At 38.4% G+C, this 24054-nt stretch overlaps 1 protein-coding gene, 1 long non-coding RNA gene and 2 pseudogenes across 2 annotated transcripts; 1 reads left to right on the forward strand and 3 right to left on the reverse strand.

Annotated features, from left to right (window-relative positions):
- Nucleotides 1-17: 17 nt before the first annotated feature.
- LOC139195309 (uncharacterized) lies at nt 18-1611 on the forward strand. The gene is made up of 2 exons (XR_011580127.1): nt 18-206; nt 701-1611. It is a non-coding gene; the product is annotated as an uncharacterized lncRNA (long non-coding RNA).
- A 582-nt stretch (nt 1612-2193) lies between these two features.
- LOC103433632 (7-deoxyloganetic acid glucosyltransferase-like) lies at nt 2194-2709 on the reverse strand. Its single transcript, XM_008371900.2, has one exon. It carries the CDS (start codon nt 2707-2709, stop codon nt 2194-2196), a length of 516 nt encoding a protein of 171 aa, XP_008370122.2.
- An 882-nt stretch (nt 2710-3591) lies between these two features.
- On the reverse strand, nt 3592-4125 carry LOC139195186 (mogroside I-E synthase-like; annotated as a pseudogene).
- A 6261-nt stretch (nt 4126-10386) lies between these two features.
- Nucleotides 10387-21011, reverse strand: LOC103433633 (7-deoxyloganetic acid glucosyltransferase-like; annotated as a pseudogene).
- Between the last annotated feature and the right edge of the window lie 3043 nt (nt 21012-24054).

Genomic DNA, 24054 nt, shown 5'->3' on the forward strand with positions numbered 1-24054 from the left:
TTGCTTTCATAGTTTGATTAACAATTCTATTAGAATTGGCTAATTCTTTTACTAAGCATTTGTTTGTACTCATATTTCTAACGTTGGAGGTTTATTCTAATTTAAGATGGAAATTGATGTTATGAAGAGTTTAAAATGTCAGGTCGAAACACTGTCGTTCTGCATGCAACTGAGCTTCTCAATTTCTTAATTTCTGAACATTTGAGGTACTCTTCTTCTTAACAATGCGTTCTCTCCACTTCCTTATCATGAGTTTGGTCACCGAGAGAGTGGAGAATGATTTCCTGAGTTCTCTTGCGTTGATTATTTAAGACTGAAACTAATGATGAGCTTTTAAATGAAACTAAGCTGCAGAAACAAAGTCCAGGGTAAGTTGAGGGGTTTGAGAGGGTAAAAGTGGGATAATAAAGGGTTAGAGAGGAAAGTAAGGGTGGGACTAGGTGAAGGTTTGATGGAAGCTAACTCTTAAATATGATGTCGTTGAAAAACAAAGTCAAAGATAAGTTGACGGGTTTGAGAGAAAGTAAAGGTGAGATTAATTGGAATTAGGCCATTCACTAGAATGGATATATTCTTATGTGTATTTGGAATACAAAGTAGTATAATATGTGATATATGTGGTTTATACTTTCTATACTTTTTCTTATGTCTTTTTATGCCTTGGTCCAATTACCTTTTGAATTCAATCTGTTTTTTTTAGAAACTTGGTTGCAAGAAAAAGTTGGAAGGGCAACATAATTGGAAAATTGGGTTACAACAATCACCCTCTAAACTGCAGAGGAGTCTGCATTTGAAGTTCTTTTCGATTGGGATGAGAAGATTGGAGTCCCGAGAGCATTCATAATTAGAAATGAGCATCAGAGTGAGTTTTATTTGAGTTGATAACTTACCTTTATGTGCATTTTTGGTTTGGCTCTTATTTGAAATATTTTTCTAATTGTGATCATTGTGCCTCATGTTTTGTTGGGATTTTGATATTCTAATTTCTTTGTATAAGATTAGTGTATGTGTTAGGAATTTCGGGTTTAGTCATTTTTGTATACTATCACAAGATATGTGCTTGCACTTGCTAATCTTTTTTGCTATGTTTGTATAAATATGATATTGATGTGGTTATAAGAAATAAGAAAGTGACTTCAAATGCCCATTTCATTTGAGTCTTATCTTTTCCGTCTGAATATTAATAATCAGATCAAATTCTTTGACCTAAGCCGTAAATTTTGTGGGTTGAAAAAAAAAAAACTGTGAATTATGTGAAGTGGATTGAAACCATAGGTTTTTGTAATACATTTGGAAATGAACATTATTATGCTTTTGTAATATGATGCTCTCTTAATTTTATTATGTAATTTGTTTCTGTAATACGATGATCTCTTAACTTGCTTTTGCAGATCTTCTTTGGTTCCTATGCTAGCTTTGTGTGTCTCCATCTCCAAATAATTTAGTTGAAAATCACTAATATGCATGCAAATTTGAAAGGGTTTTGATCTTTCGATGAGTTTAAAATGTTTGTTGGTGGTTGGTTGTATTGCTGTCAAATATTTGTTGGATAGTTTGGAACGGAGAAGTTGGTTGATTTAGAGAAACTGAATACACATGGAATTTGGAAGAGTTTTTGGTCTTATATTGGTTGAAACTACTTTTTTGACAATCAAGAGTACTGGAGGGAACTTTTGGTGTTCCATTGAACAATTTTTTTCATATTTTATCAATGTAGATGACACAATATTTCTTAACGTTTTTTGCATGTAAATAGTCCAAAGTTCCATAACCTTTTGTATGTAAGTACTGCTGTTGATCGAAAATCACAAAAACTACCCAAGTGGAATGTGTTGATCTAATATTCTATGTGCATAGATAGCCAAAACTTCTACAATTTTATGTGGAGTATCAATTAAATATAGCAATGAATTGTATTAATCTTTTATGACAATTTTTTATATCTTTCAAACATAATTTTTTATATCGTTCAAACATAATGCTTTTTACATTTTTTAATTCCGCAACAACGTGCGGGCAATAATTTTTAGTATCTACTAATCACCGGCTGGTCCTCCGGTTGCGGCCAACAAAGCATTGAGACTCCCGCCCAAATTCCTTCAAGAGTCGAGTTGAGCCCACGGTGGGTCGAAAACCCTCCCACGACTTTGTGGGCCAGTAGGCCCAATACCTCTTCTTGGGGGACCCATTCCACTATGAACCCTCTTTCTTTTGTAGCTGCCTCAAGCTCTGTTGGAATAACAAGCTCTCGCTCACACCATGAAGCATATCTGATCGCACCGCCCACAGAAATTGCTTGCCACTGTTGACCAAACCATGCCAAAATTCTAACAATTGTTCATGTGTTAGCTTCACCATGCTGCTGAAGCTGGCAAAAATAACCGATCTCGGCCATCGGGAGTCGAGCCACTCCATGCAACGACGATCTTCTTGGCACAAAGTGGCAGCCAAAGATGATAGGTCGACCTCGACACGAGATTTGAGGAGAGCGTGGAGAGGTCCGATCGTGGCGATGTGGGAGAGTATAGAGGGTTCTAGGTCGTCAAAGGTGTTTATGAGAGCAGATACTCGAGTAATGGATTGGGTCTCTTCCACGAAGAATTTGAAAATCGGGTGGTCGTATAATTGTGGCACTCTGCAGACACTTGGTAAATCTCTGCGTCGCAAATGAGCTTCCATCCCCGGAACCCCAATAACCTTCTGATCCATATCTTCACCTGTTGAGCAAAGTAATTAACATGAGCTTTATTTGTTTTCTTTTTCTTTTTGTGCATGTGTATGACTTATGAGTTGGAATACAGGTACAACACGAGTACTATATAACCTAAAGGAAACCATGCACAAGGTGTTCACAATACTAAAAAGTACAAAATTTACCGTTTAAGTTGAGCCTTAACGGGATCGTGTTGATATAAAATGGACCAGTTAGTGATCCGGTTGTGTTGGTGCTATTATGTAAAGCTATTGTATACTTTTTTTTAAGCTTTTTTTTAATATTTTTTTTATGGGAATCTTAACGAAACACTTTCGTACTGTTCATTTTTTAATGAAAATGACATTTTTACCTTGAAAAATCACTCTTGGTACTATTTACTTACACCTTTATTTTGTCATTTTTATTAAAACTAAAATTTTTGTTAGTTTTCTTTTCTTTTATTCGAAGAAAATAAACTACAACCAGAAGTCTCAAGGACAAGCAAAATTATTGACTGAATAATTTGGACATTTTCTTAATACGTAAATTTGGTGTAGGTCAATATATAATTTCATATTTGAGCATATGGTGATGGACATATTCCACTCTCTAACATAGGTGAATAAACAATTTGTCTTTTAAATAAGGCCAATAAAACCATTTTCCTCTTTCACTTTGGTCAATTTCTTGTGCTGAAATTTCTCTTATTGAGCCCTCCTGATGAAACGGACAAAATGTTGAATGCTTCATTGAAATTTTATTATTAAAAACTGGCCCAGCAATGAATCAAATGAAAACATTTCAAACAGTAATATGATTATGTGAATAGTAAGATTTTTTTTGCTTTCAATATTTATTGCCAAATCAATGGACACATAACTATGCCTGCATGCCTGTTAGTGCTCACCTCCAAAGTGAAGCTGGCCTTGTTGAATGAGGTCGAGGATGCATGAAGTAGACCAGAAGCCACAAGCGCTGAGGATTGGCATAGCCATTACGGGAATCCCCAACTCTTCCGCCACGTCAATTGTGAAACGCATACACCCATATGTTATCACACAATTCGAAGGAGGGCGAGTAGAGTCATACGACTTGTCATCCTTTTTGGTTAGGGAGATTAGGAGGTCACGAAGAAGCGGCTTCGTTACGAATCTGAGTGACGAGACGAGGTTGATTTTGGGAGGAACGATGCGTGGATAATCCGGTGGGAGGCCGTCAAGGATTGACTCGAAGCGAAGGGCTGGGAAGTGGGCAGAGAGAACGTGGCGTTGGTGGAGGCGACGATGAATGTGGTCGGTGTTGAGGAAGGTAACGTGGATGCCAACGTGACACAGTAACTATGCCAAGCTAAGCAACGGAATGACATGGCTTCGTAACGGTAACGGCAACAATAGTATGTGTGGTTGTTGATCTTGTTGGTCTATCTCCATCTCAAATTCTCAACTATGTTAATTCACTCTGTTAATTATTTATTTTTTCGGGAGAGTCTAAGGATTTGTTTGTGACGTCATTATACCCCTAGATTGTATTATGGGAATTTTAACGAAAGTCTACGGTACTGTTCATTTTAACGAAAAACCACATTTTAACACTAAAAAGTCAAACCTGGTACTATTCAGTTTTCCCTTTATTTTGTCCTTATCGTTAAAACTCAAAGTTTTCAAGCACTTTTCATTAATTTTCCTTTGTATTATTATAAGAGTGTTACTAGGCCCACCTCCAGTGGAGAAGCGAGGATTTCTTATGAGGACACCTATAAAAGTAAGAGGTAGGATAGAATAGAAACAACTATTATATAGAGAATAATAGAGTTTCACAAACCTTATTGTTCTTTATTCAATAAATTTGGGATTAGGAATGTCTAAATATATGAAATTCAAGAAGAATAAGGGAATAGCTCGCATGAGTGAAAGATGGTTTTTTAATTAAAAGTGAATGATAGGTTTTAATTTAATGTCATTGATTTGTGATAAATGACCATTTGAAAATATTATACTTAATTTTGGGAAGAGATTTGGATGAAAAGATAGATAAATGATTGGATTTGTGTTAAGCGTATAGAAGAGTTGCAAAGCAATAAATACAGTGTAATACTAATCTTGTTTTTTCAAATCAGGATAGGCTTAGGGCTGGTTTGGTATTGCTATGCTTTGAAAAAAAGCTGCTGCGAGAATAAGCGGCTGTGCTGTGAGAATAAGCGGCCGTGAAATAAAGCAGCAGAGTGTTTGGTAAACTTTTTTGTAAAAGTGCTTTTGGAAAAAAATGCAGTCTGATAGTGAGTCTTTTCATTAAAGGAGCATTGTAGCTCGATGTGCTTTGAAAAAAAGCCAGTTTTCCAAAACTGCAAATAGCAGCTTCAGCTTTTTCCTTTGATTTCAGCTTATTCTCACAGCAGCTTCCAAAATAAGCCATTTTTTTTCAGTTTACCAAACACCTAAAACCCTCACAGCTTTTTTTCATGGGTGCTTTTTTTGTAAGCACCTCACTCCCAAACTAGGGCTTAGGACTACTCTAGTTCTCATGTGCCTCCGTCAGTGCCTATCTCATTGTTTTATTTCTACACTCACGTTATAATCCCACCCACCATAAAAAATAAGAAAAATACTCTACTATCTTCCCACCCACCATTATCCCCAAAGTACCCTTCCAATCGCCACACTCGACACTATTCACCATCATAACCTCCCCCTTCCCATAGACATTAATGACCGATGAGAAGCACATAATTCGACTACCATATTGCTTCTTTATCCTGTTCTCCCATCTATTTTCAATTATTTAAATAATAATTGAATATTCAACTCAAAAAGAAAAAAAATATAAGAAAAATGGTTATAAGGAAGCAAAACAGTGACCACCCTTTTGCACTTTTACCACCATCCCGACTATCCCCAAAGCTGACCACGGAGGTGATGCAGCAATAAAATGAAGAGTTAGTCATTCAACCAATCATAGAACCAAAGCTGAAGGAATTAGAAGTGACATTGGTAGAGAAAGAAACTCCGATGACATCCTGTAAACACGGGAATTCCTGAAATTTCAATGTCTACACATCCATATCCGGTTTGATGCTTTCAGTGCGTTTGGATTTGTATTACGACGAGCTGGATGAATACAACAAGATCAATTTGCGATTCAATCATAGATTCAATAATTCAGGATCCAATAAACATAAATTAAAATTTAGAAGGAATAAAATGAAGACAAGATGTATGGGAATTGAGATTACGAGTTGCTGGCAGTGTGGGCGAAAGTGAACGATCTAATTTTGTTTTCCATCAGGCCTTATATGACATTTTACGTGAGGATAAATTGGGAATTATATTTTTTAATAAATAGTGGAGGTAGAAATAAGACAAAGGGGTAAGGTTAGTGCTTGGAAGATACCCCCTCCGGATTTCTCCTACCAAAGCCACATAATCAATTAATTCGGACCTTAAAATTTGATCCAACGGTTACAAATAAGAAGCTCCTTTAAAAGTTATAATAATTTTAGCCGTTGAATTAAATTTCAAGGGTCCGGATTAATTAATTATGTGGCTTTGGTGGGCGAGATCTAGAGGGAATCTCTTCCCAGTAGCACTATATAATAAATTTGGCAACCTTTTATCAAAACACATGCTTATCCAAAACCACAAAATCCAACAAAATCTACGGTTTAAGAATAGAGCTTTAATAAAAAGCATTTATTCAAACTTTTTTTTTATTAAACTAAAAACATCCTAATACCTTTATTTAATGAAAAGAACAAAAGCTTTAATGAAAAAAGTTTTTCTAAATTTTTTTTCTTGACCAAAAGCACTGTAATAACTTTATTTACTAAAAAGAACACAACTTTAATGAAAAAGGCTTTTCCAAACTATTGCAACTATTTTTAGAAATGAGACTGTCATTATTTTTAGAATTAAACATTACAACTATTTGTAAAACTGAATATTAACACTGCAACTTTTTCTAAAATTGAATACTGATGCTACAACTATTTCTAGAACTGAATATTGACACTGTAACTATTTCTATAAGTGGCCACTGTTATTATTTCTAGAATTGCACATTGCCACTATTTGTAGAACTGAACACTCCAACTACTTCTAGAACTGAACACTATAACTATTTCTAGAACTGAATATTGTCACGAAAACTATTTGTAGAACTACACATTGCCACTATTTCTAGGACTGAACACTACAACTAATTCCACGACTGAACACTGTTATTAGTTATAGAACTGAACATTGCTAGTGAAATCTCGTCCCCAGATTTCATTATTTAATTTTACGTATTTCGTATTAACGCGAAAATATTTTATTTTCATTAAATTAGAGCTTGATCCCACGAGCGCGTAAGCAAAAACTTGAAGTTATAACGAATGAGTTATTATAAGATTACAATGGCAGGGGCAAATTAGTCATTTGCGCATTTTTATGTATAGGGACTCTAGAAAAGCTAGAAAAGGAGGAGGGATAACCAATTAGAGGCCAACCCGGATTCCACCATAAGATCCGTGTGTGACCCAGAATTAGACCCGGTTTCTACGCGCTTTTCCGACGCCGATTTTGGCAAAATTAGACCGCAACAGTCTTAGCCACCACCTGGAAATCATTCCCCTCCTTCCCTGAGCATTTTCCATGCATGATTGACCGCGTTTGGCCACTGTTTATGACGAAACAAAGCTCGGTCTTCCCGAGACTTCCCGACGGTGATATCTTATTCTCTTTTGCAGCATCGACGATCATCATCACCACTTGACAGCCCTTGGCCCCATGAACAAAACTGAGCTTCAGATTGGACAATAGAGCTTCAACGAGTTCGTGACGGGGTACACCGTTGGCGCCTGGCGGCAGTGCATGGGCCTAACAACCCATTTTACCTACTTTGACCAATTTTGATGCCCTAAGCCCATTTTTCACATCCGTTGGATATAATTTGATTGATTGAGCTTAATTTCGTTAAAGTTCGCCAGTAAACCTTTGTAGTAGGCGAACATCCAACTGTTGGATTATCACTAAATTGTAATATGTTGTTAGACATAATATTCGAGAATCTTAGGAATTGATGAACCGAAAATCCAATGTACGAATCTTTCGGATTGAAGAATCTTAGATTCTTGACATTTGTAAAATCGTAGATGATCTGACCGTTGGATCGTCACCAATTTATAATATGTGATTATATGCATTATTTGAGGACCTTCAAAACTTACGGATTAGAAACCTGACATACGGAACTTTCCAGATTAAATTTCTAAGTTTGTAAAACTGATAGTTAACTTCCACTGAAATTTGCGATTGGAATCTGAACATCAGATTATCACGAAATTTTAATATGTTGTTTTAGAAATACATTGAGACTCTTAGGAAGTTACAAATTAAAAATTTGGTAGGCAAATCTTTCGAACTGGATTATTAGGGTTGGGGACCCTACTGTTGACCTTCGATCGATAGTTGACTTTTTAGTCAACGTGCCTTGAATTATTCTAGCATGTCGTTTATTTTTAGAATGTTGTTAAGGCTTCATGGAGCTTAGTTGTCTCATCATAATGACGTGGTTTTCTGGTTGATATGTGTCTTGATATACGTGCAAGTGGCACCTTATTGTGATATACATGTTTATTGAACTTTTAAATGATACAAATGATATGTATGGTTACTAGTATGAAAATGTGGGCCTGGAATCCTATTAGCAGTATTTTGTAGAACTTGTATGCTTGTATGACAAGATAGTTAGTTGTCGTGACTCGTGAGAAATTGATAGTGTATGTGCTTAAGTTGTAAATCATAGGCGTTGACATAGGAGATAGGTTGTGTGATAATGCGATTGTACCATGTAGCAGTGGTACATGGATGGTCCTGCTTGGTTAATCCACATTAGGGGACCATACGCATTATAGGGGTGATTCTACTTGATTAATCCGTATTAGAGGTCACTACCTATTTGATTACTAGGTTTTCATAGGTGGTTCTGCTTGATTAATCCGCATTAGGGGACCATACACATTATAAGGGTGATTCTGCTGGGTTAATATGCATTAGGGGGTCATTGCGTATTTGATTACTCAGTTTCCATGGTGTGGTCCTACTGGGAACCCCACTATTGACCATGCATATGGTTCAACTTGGTTAATCCTCATTATAGGGCCATACACATTATAGGGGTGACTATGCTTGGTTAATCCTCATTAGGGGGTCATTGCCTATTTAATTATTGTATTTCTATTGGTAGTTCCGTCTGGTAAATCCGCATTAGGGAACCACATTATTGGATGTCTATGGTTCAGCCTGCTTAATTCGCATTGGGGAACCATACACATTTTAGAGTGGGATTCCATTTAGTGGTCTGGATACTCCACTCCATCTTGACTCCGTTGAATATTCTGGAATTGTATTCTATTTGGGGTTTCGTTGAGTGGTCTGGATACCCCGCATTGCCTCAGTTCCATATAATGATCTGGAATTGTATTTTGCTCGATACCATTGAGTGATATGAAACTAGATCCCTAAAAATCTTTACGGTTTCTTTTGAATCGGCATATATTACATAAACATAAAAGTTGTAGGCTTTGGCCGAACTATGACGCTTTAGCCTTACTTTTTTCAACATACTTATAAACAAAAGATTCGAGAAGCTTTGTGGTTGATTTAGAAGTGCTGATCAAATTGTTTATAATTTTGTAAAGTATGGATATGAATGTTATTATTACAATCAAATTGGTTAAAGAATAATATTGTGCATTGTTGGTTCTTTGAAATCTTATATGTTATTGAGTGCAATATTGTACTAGAAAACGGTGTGATATATGTGATTGAAGGAATGACAATCCTAGTGGTCATATGTTATCGTTTTATAGTTCGGAAGCTAGTAAATCATGCTCGATGAGTTCCTTGAGTAATTATGGAACTATTATATGAGTTTCTTCTGCTAAGAAGTACTACGAGAAATGTCGGAGTTTAACAAAAGGGTGAACTACGAATGGTTTGATCCTACCTTAGGGTACGTAAACAGTCTAACATAGAGATTAGATGCATCCATAATATAAGGGAAAATCATTGCGTTGTTTGGATTATTGACTTGTTTTGGTCATGTATCGGAGGCTGGTCATGATAGATGAATAGTTACTTAGTGACGTCACATGTCAATCCTAGACATATCTTGGGATCAGGGCGTAACACTGCCACTATTTTTAGAAATGGACATTGTAACTATTTCTAGAGCTGAACACTACACTATTCCTAGAATAGAACTATCATTATTTCTAAAGCTGCACACTACCACTATTTCTAGAACTGAACACTGTTACAATTTCTAGAACCAAATCTTTAAGGAAGCACTTACATGGAAAGGAAACCCAAGAAGAGAGGATTAAACTTCTGTCTTGGGTCGAGAACCAATTTCGTCACATTCAATTGAAAATTGGCATATTCACCGGAAAAAGTGTTTCCTTTGGAGAGCTCAATCTCTCTGAACATTGAGTTTCAACGTGTGGGTTTTGTATTAGAAGAAAGAGGGCTTAGAAGAAAGAGGGCTTCAATACAAACTCATAGCCTATAACTTTGCATGATTTCATTACCATATGAGATACTTATGAAGAATTTAAGATTGGAAAGAAGAAAATGAGAGGGTTGTCTTGAATAAGTTTACAAAGCTAAAGCATCAAACTCGTTCTATAAAAGTCCTTTCATTCTAGCAATTCATCACAAGTTTCTCAAGTCTTGAATAAGTTTGTCCAGGTTGTCGTATGAAGACCCACTTTCACTAATAGCAACCCTGGCTAACTTCGAAAATCTTTCCACCGACCTCAAAATTTCCTTTCTTTCATCACCTTCTTCCATCAATCTCCTTATCATCTCCTCCACTATGGATCTCTCACACGTATCCTTCATATCAATTCCAATCCTCCAAACCTCACCAATCCATATACTAGTAACCTGTTGTTCTGCCAGCTGAGGCCAACAAAGCATCTGCACTCTCGCCCAAATGCCCTCAAGGATGAAGTTCCACCCACATTGGGTTAAAAACCCTCCCACAGCTTTGTGAGCCAGGACCAATGTCTTAAATTTAGATATTATCGGCGATATTTCGCCGATAATATCATTTTTGTGAGACATCGATATTTTCACACGTATCCATTGAAATATCGTCTAAATATCACGATATTATCGTAAGGAGGACGCGCCCGACGAGGAAGAAGAAGAAGTAGAGCTGGAAGAGGTGGATGAGGGCTTACTGAACGGCCAGATGGAGAGGGAGTGGAGCCGTCGGAATCCGCCAAGCCGAGGACCACAAATCTCAGCTGCTGGTTGCCGCAACCGATGTTGGCCTATTGCCTGGTGCATATCAGCTCCCAGAGCCGCTCGTCCTCCACCATCGTGTGCCACTACTTGCTCATGCACGACGCCATCCCCAACGTCCGCGCGTCCACGTGCTTGAACACCTCGAAGATCAGATTATTGTTTAGATTTGAAAACCCCGCCCCTTTCAGTTCATCCTGGTCAATGCAGTCAACCACCATCTCCTCCTCTTCCTCCATCTTCACATCCGCCAAACTCGCCGTCGCCATCGAATAGTCCCCCGATGATGCTCTCTTCATCGAACGATTACAACCTACTAGTCTGAATCTTCCTATTGATCGCTTACAATCAGAGGTTTTAAAGTAATTTTGGGAAGATTTGGTGGGTAATCGGAAAACCCAGAGCCCAAATTGTATGAGCTGTGAGGGTGTGTGGAGAGATGGGGGTGGGTAATGCGGAGGGAGGAGGAAGGTGGGGGTGGATATAGAGGGTGGGGAGTGGGGGACCTATTTTCGTGCGTTTTGGAAGACGACAATTTTGTGAAATGAATGCGCCTTTGGGTTTGTGTGTCTCGTTTGACGAATATTCCCACTTCTTTTTACTCTACTTTTTCTCATCTTTTACCTGCCCAGTCTCTTTTTTATTTATCTGTTTGCTTCCTTAACTTGTTTCCTGCGTTAACAACAAAAATTAAAATTAGTTTATTAATCCAATACATATGGGCAACTGTGTCCTAATTCATGTATCTTACCATGTAATGTATAAAATGTAAAATATTGTACCAATTCATTATATATAAATGATTATGGTGTGTTTAAACTTCTTTCATTAATTACTACATATTTTCTACACTCACAATGTTTGCCAACTCGCTATATAATCAACTTAAATCAGTTAAATCCATCATAAATGCATTTCCTTCCAATTTTTTGTGATAAACTAATAGATAATTGACTAAATAAACATCCTGTAAAGTTTCAATAAAAATTTCCAAGTTTTTCTTACAATTTCCGTGGTTTTTATTCAATTTTTATCGATATCGATAATATCCCGATATTTTCATCGATATTTTCGTGTTTTTGGACTACTGATATCATTGATATTTTATACATTGGCTAGGACCTCTTCTTATGGGGCCCACTCCACTATAAAGCCCCTCTCTTTGGTACCCATCTCTAGCTCCGTCGGAATCACATGCTCTCCTTGCTCCCCCCAAAGCATATCTGACCACACCACCCATATAAATTGTGTATCGCAATTGACCAAGCCGTGCCAAAATTCAAATAATTGGTCAGGTCTTAACTTCACTAAGCTGCCAAAGTTAACATATATAATAGATCCCACTTGTTTAGAGTCTAGCCACGCAATGCAACGACGGCCTTCTTGGCGCAAAGAGGCAGAGGATGACAGGACATCGCCAACGCGAGATTTGACAAGAGCGTGGACAGGGCCTATTGTGTAAACTTTGGGGAAAAGTGTGGATATGTGGGAATAATTGAGGCTTCGAGGCCGTCGAAGGTGTTGATTATTAAAGCAGAAGCACGAGTAATAGCTTTGGTCTCTTCCATGAAAAATTTAGTAGATGGGTGGTCAATTGGCAATCTGTAAAAGCTTGGTAGGTCTCGGTGCCGAAAAAGGCCTTCCATCCCCGGAATATCGCTAATCTTCTTATCCATGTCTTCATCTGTTTCAAAGTTAGAAGCAGATTTGCATGACTAGTCACGGTAAAAATATGAAATAGACTTTATTTTATACAATTGCTAGGAGGAATTGTACCATATGTATACATGAGTATAAAAAATGCTACTAGTCACGACAAAATAAGTTCATTTGATGTATCTAGATGTTTGAATATTGCGGGAGACGACATATATTATATTTTTTTTTTGTTAATTAGATAATTCATCAAATTTTATTCTTTGATGAAATCAGGCAAGTAAAATAGACAATTTGTCTTCCTAATTTTAGTAGCCACTCTTTGATTCTCACTTCCCTAACTCTCAACTGCTATATCGTAAAAATAAAGAACAAAGAATTGTGTTTGTACCATACTTGACAAATCCCGAAACTACTGAGCACTGGTCAACGTTATACCGTCAAGGACCCAGGAGAGTTTCCCTCCAACCAGGAGGCCAATCACAACACGACACGTGTCAACATCAGAGGCCAATCATGGCACGACACGTGTCAAAGTCGGAACAAAGCTAGATCATTTCTTTTATAAAAGGAGATCATTCTCTCACAATATTTCCTAATGTCGTTGGTACTGAATCATTCACTAGAACTCACTAAAGGAGAGCTTGAACCTATATACTTGTGTAAACCTTTCACAATTAATGAGAATTCCTCTACTTCGTGGACGTAGCCAATCTGGGTGAACCACGTACATCTTGTGTTTGCTTCCCTGTCTCTGTCCATTTACATACTTATCCACACTAGCGACCGGAGCAATCTAGCTAAGGTCACAAACTTGACACTTTCTGTTGTACCAAAGTCCTCATTGATTTTGTGCATCAACATTTGGCGTCGTCTGTGGGAATCGCACTTATTCCTACTCTCTTTAGCTTTGTCAAGCTGGTTTCCACCATTGGTACACTCTCTTTTGACCAGGCATCACTCTCCAACATGGGGAGCGAATGAAGCCACATCACACAGAACGACACCTTCATTGAGCCTAGTGTGAGGCAGCGAAAGAAGGAACGAAAGAAGTTCGCTCTTCAAGCTAAAGTTGTAGAGCTAGAGGCTCAGAACAACAAGATAGCAATGAAGAATAAGGTCCTTCAGAAGCAGTATGAGAAACTCTTCGAGACGCTCCATGAGGCTAGGCATACTTAAACACACGAGCTCATCACCCCTGTGGAAATCAACTATCAACTGGGTGCCCCTCAACACAGAGGGTCACCTGCCTTCAACATGGGTATTCCTGACGAGGAGCGAGCTACTCATCGAAATGTCGATCAACATGCGACTTCTCTTAACCCAGCTGCTTCGACCTGAAGTAGGAGAAGTGGAGGAAGGCACCTTCTTGTAGAAGGAATGGAAAGATCAAGAGCCGTTTACCGTGACTGTCAAGACTTCCTAAGACAGCGTCGAGAAAATTCTATCCACATAGGCTCAAGGGTCAAAGACCTAAGAGTCATTGAAGGGTTCGATCCTCTACCACAACGTAGGCCAACGCCTAATCCAAGAAAGGAACCACATGCCTTGGAGGGACAAAAAGGTGAAGGAGACTCTAGGACTTCTAAACGGCATGTCTCGAAAGTAAGTACGATGAATCTAAGAAAAAGCCACATGCCTTTGACCAAACTTCCATACTTCAAAGGGATGAGGAAAACTTGCAAATAAGAGTTCTAATGATGCCTGACTCCACTCAGGACCCTCTTATCATACATAAAGAGGTGAAAATGCTAAAGGCCGATCGTCATGCCCAAATCCCTGGCTGGGATCAACCAAGGCCCGACCTTCTGACAAAGAGAATCCTTGGCACCCTTCTACAAGGAGAAACGAAATAGAAGCTTGGCTTGCAATCTTATACTATGAGGGAAGATCTGATTGAGCATATATACCTCTTTGAATTTACCATGGCATACCGAAGACACAATGATAAAGAACGATGTCTCATATGCCCTTCAACTTTCTCTAGTGGAGCTCTCAATTGGTATTGTCGTCTTCGACCTAATACTGTGGATTCCTTCGCTGAGCTAAGGAGACTTTTCGTGGCTCAACACATCTTTCAAGTTGATCGTGTACACTCCGCTGATGAGCTATACACTATTCGTCATAAATCAAATGAGTCATTGCGCGAATATGCCGATCGTTTATGCTAATAAGTACTCTCGTTGTGCTGAGGCAGATGATAAAACAGCACTCAAGGCCTTCACGGTAGGCATGCATGAATGCTTCTTCAAGTACATGATGAATGCTAACACTTAGAAGACTTACTTTGAGGTAATGATGCAAGCTTACAATCATGCATTTACCGAGGTAAAGACATACCAAGTGAACCTCCATATGATTAACCCCTATCAATAAGTGGAAAGTGGAAGTTAAGTTCTACCAAGTGAGGAGATCTTGGCCATTCAGACACCCATTGCATACTCTCTTACCTCATTTAGCTACTCGTTTCTACCAAGTGAGGAGATCTTGGCCATTCAGACACCCATTGCATCTTCTCCTGCCTCATTTAGCTACTCGCTAAGTCACCAAACGTATTCGTCTCTTGGTAAGGGGAATGATTTTTACTCTTAGCAAACTCATTACAACATGAGGGATAAAAGTTTGTATCAAGATAACTAGGGGTGAACGTATCGTCGACTATTATGACTATGGGGCCAAGCCTCACTCTTTCAAAGTGGAGGACTAGGTATTAAAGGAAATGATATTATAAGAAGGCATACACATTACAAATGTTTTGACCCTCAACCGCTTGAGATCTTTTTGTCACACAAGCCATTCGGCAAATATTTAAAGAATAGAGAATTCATACAACTTCTTCTGAGTCTTTTGCATTCCTAGCATTCGAACACTTGGTCTACGCTGACCTACCTCTATACTCCAACTCAGAGCTCCAACATGCATACTTTGACACAAAGTAAGTGATACTAAGTGTTACAACCAACATGGTTCACATATCGAAAGCATGGATTCCGTCATGCATAGAAAAACATTCATAAGCATCACTCATATCAATCAATATAAACATCATACATTCCAACATATTCATACATAAATATTATTTGGCAACTTGCCATCAACTAGGTGATGAAATGTACAACCCGTACTCTCCTTCATGCCACCAACCAGGTGATGAAATGTACAACCCGTACTCTAATATTATTTGGCAACTTGCCATTCTTATCACCAACTAGGTGAAGAAGGAACTCATCTTCATGCCACCAACCAGGTGATGAAATGTACAACCTGTACTCTCCTTCTTGCTACCAACCAGGTGATGAAATGTACAACCCGTATTCTAATATTATTTGGCAACTTGCCATTCTTATCACCAACCAGGTGAAGAAGGAACTCATCTTCGTGCCACCAACCAGGTGATGAAATGTACAACCTGTACTCTAATATTATTTGGCAACTTGCAACTCTTATCACCAACTAGGTAAAGAAAGGAACTCATCTTCGTGCTGCCAACCAAGTGATGAAATGTGATGAAAGGTGATGAAAGAACTCACATTCGTACCACCAACCAAGTGATGAAAGCAACTCACTATTCATTCCACCAACTAGAAGACGAGTGGTACAACTTGTACATGTGAACTCCTAGCATTCACAAAGAATCAAAAACCCTCAAGCTTTACAACTCAACTAGGGGAGCACTTATGCCCAACAAGAGTTATAGTCACTAACAAAGTCTTATTGCAAGCCAACAACGACTTCAGTGCATGGTATACGATGATCAAGCTCTTCAACCCTCTTGCATCTGCGTCAGACATTTCTCCTCTGTAACAATGCAAATACTACAACTCGTAGAAAGCTTCACACACTCTTGATCAAGACTATTCGAAGCAAATTCAATTTATATGGTTCATCCAAGCCTTTAACTACTACAACGTGTGGCTTGCATCACAATCTCTTGCTTAACAGTGTGGAAGCAAAATTTGTATATGTTGTTTTTCCCACATTTTCAAATTTTCAGTTTCCCAAAAAAAATAATAATAAAAAAAAAAAGAAATTGAGAAATTCAACAACTTCAACAAATGAAGGGCAACTACAATTCTCATAAGGTTCACCTACAAAGCTTCAATATCAAAGCTTCACTTACAAAGTTTCAACCTCAAAGCTTCTCCTACAAAGCTTCACCACAAAGCTTCACCAACAACTTCAACAAATGGAAGGCAACTACAAATGCCAAAATCTTCACACTCTTGATCAAGATAGTGTGAAGAAAAATCAATTCATGATATCCAACAAAGCTTCAACCTCAAAGCTTCACCTACAAAGCTTCAACATAAAAGCTTCACCTACAAAGCTTCAACATCAAAACTTCACCTACAAAGCTTCAACTTCAAAGCTTCACCTAAAAAGCTTCAACACAAAAGCTTCACCTACCAAGCTTCACTACGAAGCTTCAACCTCAAAGTTTCACCAACAAAAGCTTCATCAAATGGGGGGCAACTACAAATGTCAAAAGCTTTACACTCTTGATCAAGATAGTGTGAAGCAAAATCAATTCATGGTATACAACAAAACTTCAACCTCAAAGCTTCAACACAAAAGCGTCACCTACAAAGCTTCACCACAAAGCTTCACCAACAAAAGCTTCAACAACAAAGCTTCACCTACAAAGCTTCACCATAAAACTTTACCAACAAAAGCTTCAACAAATGGAAGGCAACTACAAATGCCAAAAGCTTCACTCTTGATCAAGATAGTGTGAAGCAAAATCAATTCATGATATCCAACAAAGTTTCACCTACAAAACTTCAACACAAAAGCTTCACCTACAAAGCTTCAACATCAAAGCTTCACCTACAAAGCTTCAACACAAAAGCTTCAACCTCAAATGCCAAAAGCTTCACTAACAAAGCTTTTTAGGTGAAGCTTTGTAGGTGAAGATAGTGTGAAGCAAAATCAATTCATGGTAACCAAAAAAAAAAAAAAAAAAAAAAAAAAGGAAAAAGGGCCTAGGCTTCCCCTTCTTTGGGTCTAACAACTTTCATAACAAATGTATATGAAGGAGGAGTTTTGGGCTACCACTTAGAGAAGAAAATGATGAAGTTTTGTTACTTTGGAAACTTGGCTACTAGCAAGACACCTCATTCGTCAACTTCCTCGACCTGAGACTTAGAGGACTCATACCATATACTACTACACCTCGGTACTTGGAAGTTTCAAGACCACTCAGTGACTTGGATCTTTTAAGTCTCCAACCGAGAAGTTTTCCTCACTCGGGAAATCAAGGGAGCATTATTTCAACCCAAATGCTTCACCCTTGTAAAAGAAAGGGCAACATGGCTGCTTGTTCAAAAACCGAAGAAGCATTGCTCTCTGAATCTCGAGAGCTAGATCTTCCTGGATAAAATTTATCAACATTACCCACACGCAACATCAGCTTTTCTGGTACCACGGGTAGCTTTCTCAAAGATCCCTGACCAAGTTAAGAAGTGTGAATTTTGCAATTCCAGCTACTCTACTATTACCCACATGGGTAAAAGAACAACACCACTACTGGCTAATTGGCAAATCCTTAGATGTGTCGACCTCTATCTTTCGTGGCAAAGCATACTCACAAGAATGCCTAATTTTTCCTTATATCCAAGAACACACCTTCAACAAATTTGCTTGTTCAAAAATCGAAGAGGCAAGGCTCTCCGAATTTGGAGAGCTAGATTATCAACATATCTTCTTGTTCGAAAATTGAAGAGGCACCACTCTTCGAACTTCGAGAGCCAGATTTCCTTGGATAAAACTTGTCCGCAAACTTCACACGCAACATCAACTTTCCAGATACCACAGAACACTTTTTCAAAGTGATCTGACAAAGTTAAAACACGTGAAGCTTGCAGCTCGCACTACATTGCTATGACTAAGAAGGGTAAATGAATACCATTACTACTTGCTGTTAGGGAAATTCCTATATATGTCGACCTCCATCCTCCATAACCAGGCAGACCTGCAAAAAATGCTCAACTCTTCCTTACATCCGAGAGGGCATTCCCAACGAAGTTTCTCGAAATACTCAGCTTCCTTCCCCCCGATAATACTTCTACAAACAAGTCACACCAGAGTAAGAGTATCTCATATCATCAGGGTTGAAAGCAAGAGTATCCCATATCATGTTTTTTCCTTGTCTTTTCCTTTGTCCTTGCTTTTACCTGCAAGATAAGGAGAAAGATAGCAATCAGTCAGCACTTGAAATCAAGCTTCCAGTCAGGAATTGACTGCCTGAAACCCCTTGCTTGATTACTTACCTAACATTGCTCTCGAGTACTCATCTTCAACATCTTGTGCTTACAGAGAAGATACCACAACTGCTTGAGGAACAAATAGGGCAAGTGAAAAAGATACAAGGAAGTATGTGGAGACAAGCGCAACAGAACACGTGCCGATTCATCTTACTTTTTCAAAAAGCAAAAGTATCTCATATCATCTATTCTCATTTTTCTTCTCTTTATCATTCTTGCTGCCTACAAGATAGGGAGAATGAGAACAATTAGTCGGAACTCAAAATCAAACTTTTGATCTAGGATTGATTGCTTGGAACTCTGATTGCTTACCTTGTCTGTCACATTTTTTGGTAGATCTCCTAGCTCGACGACTTGGGGGACTCCTATTATAGGGTTTGTATCGCACTTAACCAAGCTCGAAACTACAAGTAAGCTTCAAGTGAAAATGATACATTACCTTTTGCGTCAACATCAGATAAGGATACCACTCTTAAATGGAGGAGAAGTACTTCCAGAGAAGATGCCACTTCTACCTATGGGACAGATAAGACAAGTGAAGACGATACCACATTTCGGTACTTAGAAGTTTTGTGATTACTCAATGGCTTGGATATTGCAAGTCCCCAACCAAGAAGCTTCCCTCACTCGGGAACTTAGGAGAGCACTGTTTGTACCATACTTGACCAATTCTGAAACTACTGAGCACTGATCAATGTTATACCGTCAAGGACCCAGAAGAGTTTCCCTCCAACTAGGAGGACAATCACAACACAACACGTGTCAACATCAGAGGCCAATCACAGCACGACACGTGTCAAAGTCAGAACAAAACTAGATCATTTCTTCTATAAAAGGAGATCATTCTCTCACAATATTTCCTAATGTCATTGGTACTGAATCATTCACTAGAACTCACTAAGGAGAGCTTGAACCTATGTACTTTTGTAAACCTTTCACAATTAATGAGAACTCATCTACTCCGTGAACGTAGCCAATCTGGGTGAACCACGTATATCTTGTGTTTGCTTCCCTATCTCTGTCCATTTACATACTTATCCACACTAGTGACTAAAGCAATTTAGCAAATGTCACAAACTTGACACTTTCTGTTGTACCAAAGTCCTCACTAATTTTGTGCATCAAGAAATTGCATCACATAGGACTTTATATTTTGATTAACAACTATTATAAAAGAGGTTTGAACTCAAAGGCTTCATCTCACAAAGTGGAAAACAATCATGAGTTATGATATCAAAAATGCTATTCTAATCACGTCTTTTATTTGTACTACTTTTCTAATAGAGATGACACCTATATGTGTTGATGGACTCTATCTCTATTAGAAATGTGATATAAATGTGGTATGAAAAATATATTAAGTGTAACATTACTCATTATTGTAGACATGTAGCTAGCACTACATATCATTATCGATGCTGATTATTTATTTATTTATTTATTTTTTGGGATTACATACTCTAAAAAACCTTATCATTTTGACATGTGGCATCATGATGTCCAACTCCAGTAAACATTTAATTGAATTAAAAATAAATTTGGAAAAGAAAACGAGAGAAGAATGAGAGTGTGTGACTTGCGAAGAGGAGGTGGCCTTGTTGAATGAGATTTGGAATGCAGGAGTTAGACCAGAAGCCACAATCGCTGATGATGCAGATAGCCATGATGGGAATGTCGACCTTCTTTGCCACATCAATCGCGAAACACATGATCCCATCTGTTATGACACAACTCAAAGGAAGACGGCGAGTGGTGGGGGAGCCATACGACTCGTCATCCTTTTTGGTTAGGGTTATGAGCAGATCACGTAGAAGTGGCTTGGTTACAGACCTGAGTGACGAGACGATGTCTATTAAGGGGGGAATGGTGCGGGGGTGGGTCCGGTGGGAGGCCATCGGGTATGGACTTGAAGTAGAGGGTTGGGAAACGGGCGGAGAGGGCATGGCGTTGGATGAGGAGAAGGTGGTTGTGCTCCGTACTAAGAAAGGTGACATGAATGCCAGCGTGGCATAGCAGCTGCGCAAAGGTCAACATCAGAGTGATGTGGCCTTGTGCTGGTAACGACAACAATAATACGTGTGCAGCAGATTCAGATCGCTCCATCTCCATCGATCTGTATCCGCATCCACCGTGTGGCTGTCTATATATATATATATATGTACTGTTAGGATACTACCAGATGGCACATTAGGATGATGACATCTATACAAGGTTGTCAGTAGTTAGTTACTTGTTAACAGATAAATAGGAGATTGTAAAGATGGAAAGGCGGTTATTGAAATATTGATTGTTTGTATTGTTGTTTCGTTCTCTCTGTACAATTGCAAAAGACATAGGGTAGGGTTCTAACATATACACGCACATTTGAGGTAGGAATGAGGCTCCACTTAAAATCCTAATTCAGTGGTCATGATTTCTCAACTATAAGTCAGGAAAGGATGGGCCATCATATATCGTGGGGTCGCCAATCTGTGGCATTATTGATGTCAAAATAAGAGTAACGATAGTATGTAAGGGTGGGCAAACGAGTACAGGAACCGCGGGTCGGGGCGGGTAACCACGGTTCGGAACGGGTACGGGCCGGTTCCTAATTTTAAAAAAGAGAAACGGGGCGGGCCGGGCCGGGCCTTTGAAATTTTAGGTTCGGACCGGTTCCTGAAGTGTAGAAAAACGGGTACCCGGACCAGCCCGTTTGTAATTGCAATGGACAGATGAGATTGAATGATAAACTATCATCCAATCTCAACCGTTAGTTTCTACCCTAATCATCCTTCCTCCCGAGTCCACTCCACGTCGTTCGTCCCTCTGACTCCCTCGACTCCAACCCTCAGTCATCTTCTCCTCTGTCGTCACGACCAACACGACGGCACCACCCATCCTCCCATCCTAGGTCTCATCGAGCTCAACTGTCAATGGAGTCCCTCCTTAAACCCAACCAACCATGTCGAAGCTCGTCGGTGTCCTCGCCTTCCTAACCGTAACCCTTCAATTTTTGGCCCACTCCTTGCCAATAGACTCCTTGTTCTTCAAACCCTTCCAGACTTGAGGCTTTGAGCTCGATTCAAGCTCGCGAATGATCCAAGATCTCCTTGCAGCGATACAACCTCTACAAATATGAGAAAGTTTGTGTTTGTACTTCTGTTTGTTTGTGTTTTTGTCTCTCCCAAGATCTCATTTCTCAGTTTTGATCTTCTGATTGTTTGTGTTTTTGTGATTTGGGAGAAAGTTGTGGAATTTGAGAACTTCTGTTCGGTCAATTGAAATGGAGGATCAATTTATTCAAGCCGAGGACTCTGAGAATGTTTGTTTGTGAGCTTTAGCATGTCGTTGGGCTCGATTGATGCGATGTCGTTTAAGCTCGTGTTGCTGCTGTTGGAGACACCATTGAAGCAGTTGAAGTAGAGCTATTGGTCGAGCTGGAGGTCGGAGGGGATGGGATCGGCGGAATGGAAGTTTCAATCTGTGCCAGAAAAAAAAACGGGTACCCGTGTACACGGACCAAACCGGTACGTTTCAAACGGGCCGGGTTAGGTCCGATTCCTGTTTTAAAATATGGTGTACCCGCTCCGGCCCAGCCCATGCCCATCCCTAATAGTATGTAACAATCTGCCGACCTTTAACATTTATTATTTATTTTAAAGTGAACAACTAAGTATTTATTTTAAGGGGAAGTATTGATATAATGAATTGTCTACAGATATAGAGTCTACTAAAATTTGTACTTGCGCGTTGCTGCGGGATTGAAAACTATATGAATGATTATGCAATTTCAATCTTCATAAACAATGTTTGAGTCAAAAATTAAGTTACCAATGCCAATGCAAATTATACACAACCTCATCATGAATGAAAGAAATTTAAATATCAAAAGAGAAACCTATTTCGTCTATTAAAAATGTTGTTTATTGCAACACTAAAAGTTGTCCTATGCTATGTTGGTCATTAAGGAAGCATCCTAGGCAAGGGAACAAAAAATTGAAATAAATTTATAGACAGTAGAATTATATCATGAACAAATAAGGATAATGCGTGTTTACCTAGTGTTTTTGTGTGCAGAAAGAAGTCTGATTTTGCATGAAATGGAGATGACTTTATCTGGCAATTCTATAGGATGCGATCAAACTTTTGTGTGTTTCCAACAAACTTTTGTGTGTTTCCAATTTGCCTTGCAACCAAGTTTCTACAAATACAGATTGAATTCAAGAAAGTAATTAGACCAAGGCATAAGAGATTATAAGAAAAAGTATAGAAAATATAAACCACATATACCACTTATTATACTACTTTGTATTCCGAATACACCTAAAAATATATCGATTTCTAGTAAATGGTTCGGTTCCAATTAATTCCACTTTAGTTTCTTTCAAAACCTTCAACTTATCCTTGACATTTTTTTAATGGCATCATAATTAAAAGTTAGCTAATAATAAATATACAAACTTGTTAACCTTTAGTTGACCCTCGACATGTGCTCGGAAGAGGGCTCTTTCAACATCCTAAAATCATGTCAAGAGTTAAAAAGGAGCAAGAAAAAACTAATGTAAGAGCTCTGTAAAATTGAGGCAGAGCATATGACCTTATAGGGCCTCTTTAGAATTAGGTGGACCAAGTTCTATTGCCATGATTTCATCATCCAATTTGTCAACCATCTGAAAAATGAAGAGAAAGTATCTACATATGTAATATCTGAAAAGTAATAGCAAAAAATAAGTCCCTGGTTTAAGACAACGATCTAGCTAAGACAACATCCATACCTGCATATATAATTCACAACTTATGAGACAGAACAGTGTAATAAGGAATTTCCACCAAGTTCCTTTTTAGAGATCCACCAGTCCCTCTCAAAAATCCAACTTCAATGAAAAGGAAGTTAGGCCACACTATAAAATGCACTACTCCAGCTTTTTTCAAAAATGACATTTTAAGAAGCTAAATGCTTGAAGAACCTAAGAAGAAGATAATATATAAATTTATACTAAATTATAATATTAAATCTACATATCCTAAAGTTATTGTAAATGCCCAAAAATAAATCTAAACAAAAACTTGAAACTAAAAACCAAATGGTTATCAAACGGCTCCTAAAGGATTACACATTTTGGATTTATTAAATGGAGTTTTTCAAGACCTTCAACTAAGTGAAAATAATATA

The sequence above is a fragment of the Malus domestica genome, chromosome 04 (assembly GCF_042453785.1).
Source record: "Malus domestica chromosome 04, GDT2T_hap1".
NCBI classification, from domain to species: domain Eukaryota; kingdom Viridiplantae; phylum Streptophyta; class Magnoliopsida; order Rosales; family Rosaceae; genus Malus; species Malus domestica.

Bases quoted from the DNA above. Each gene is read 5' to 3' on its own strand.
- LOC103433632 (XM_008371900.2), bottom strand. From the start codon at position 2,709: ATGGATCAGAAGGTTATTGGGGTTCCGGGGATGGAAGCTCATTTGCGA.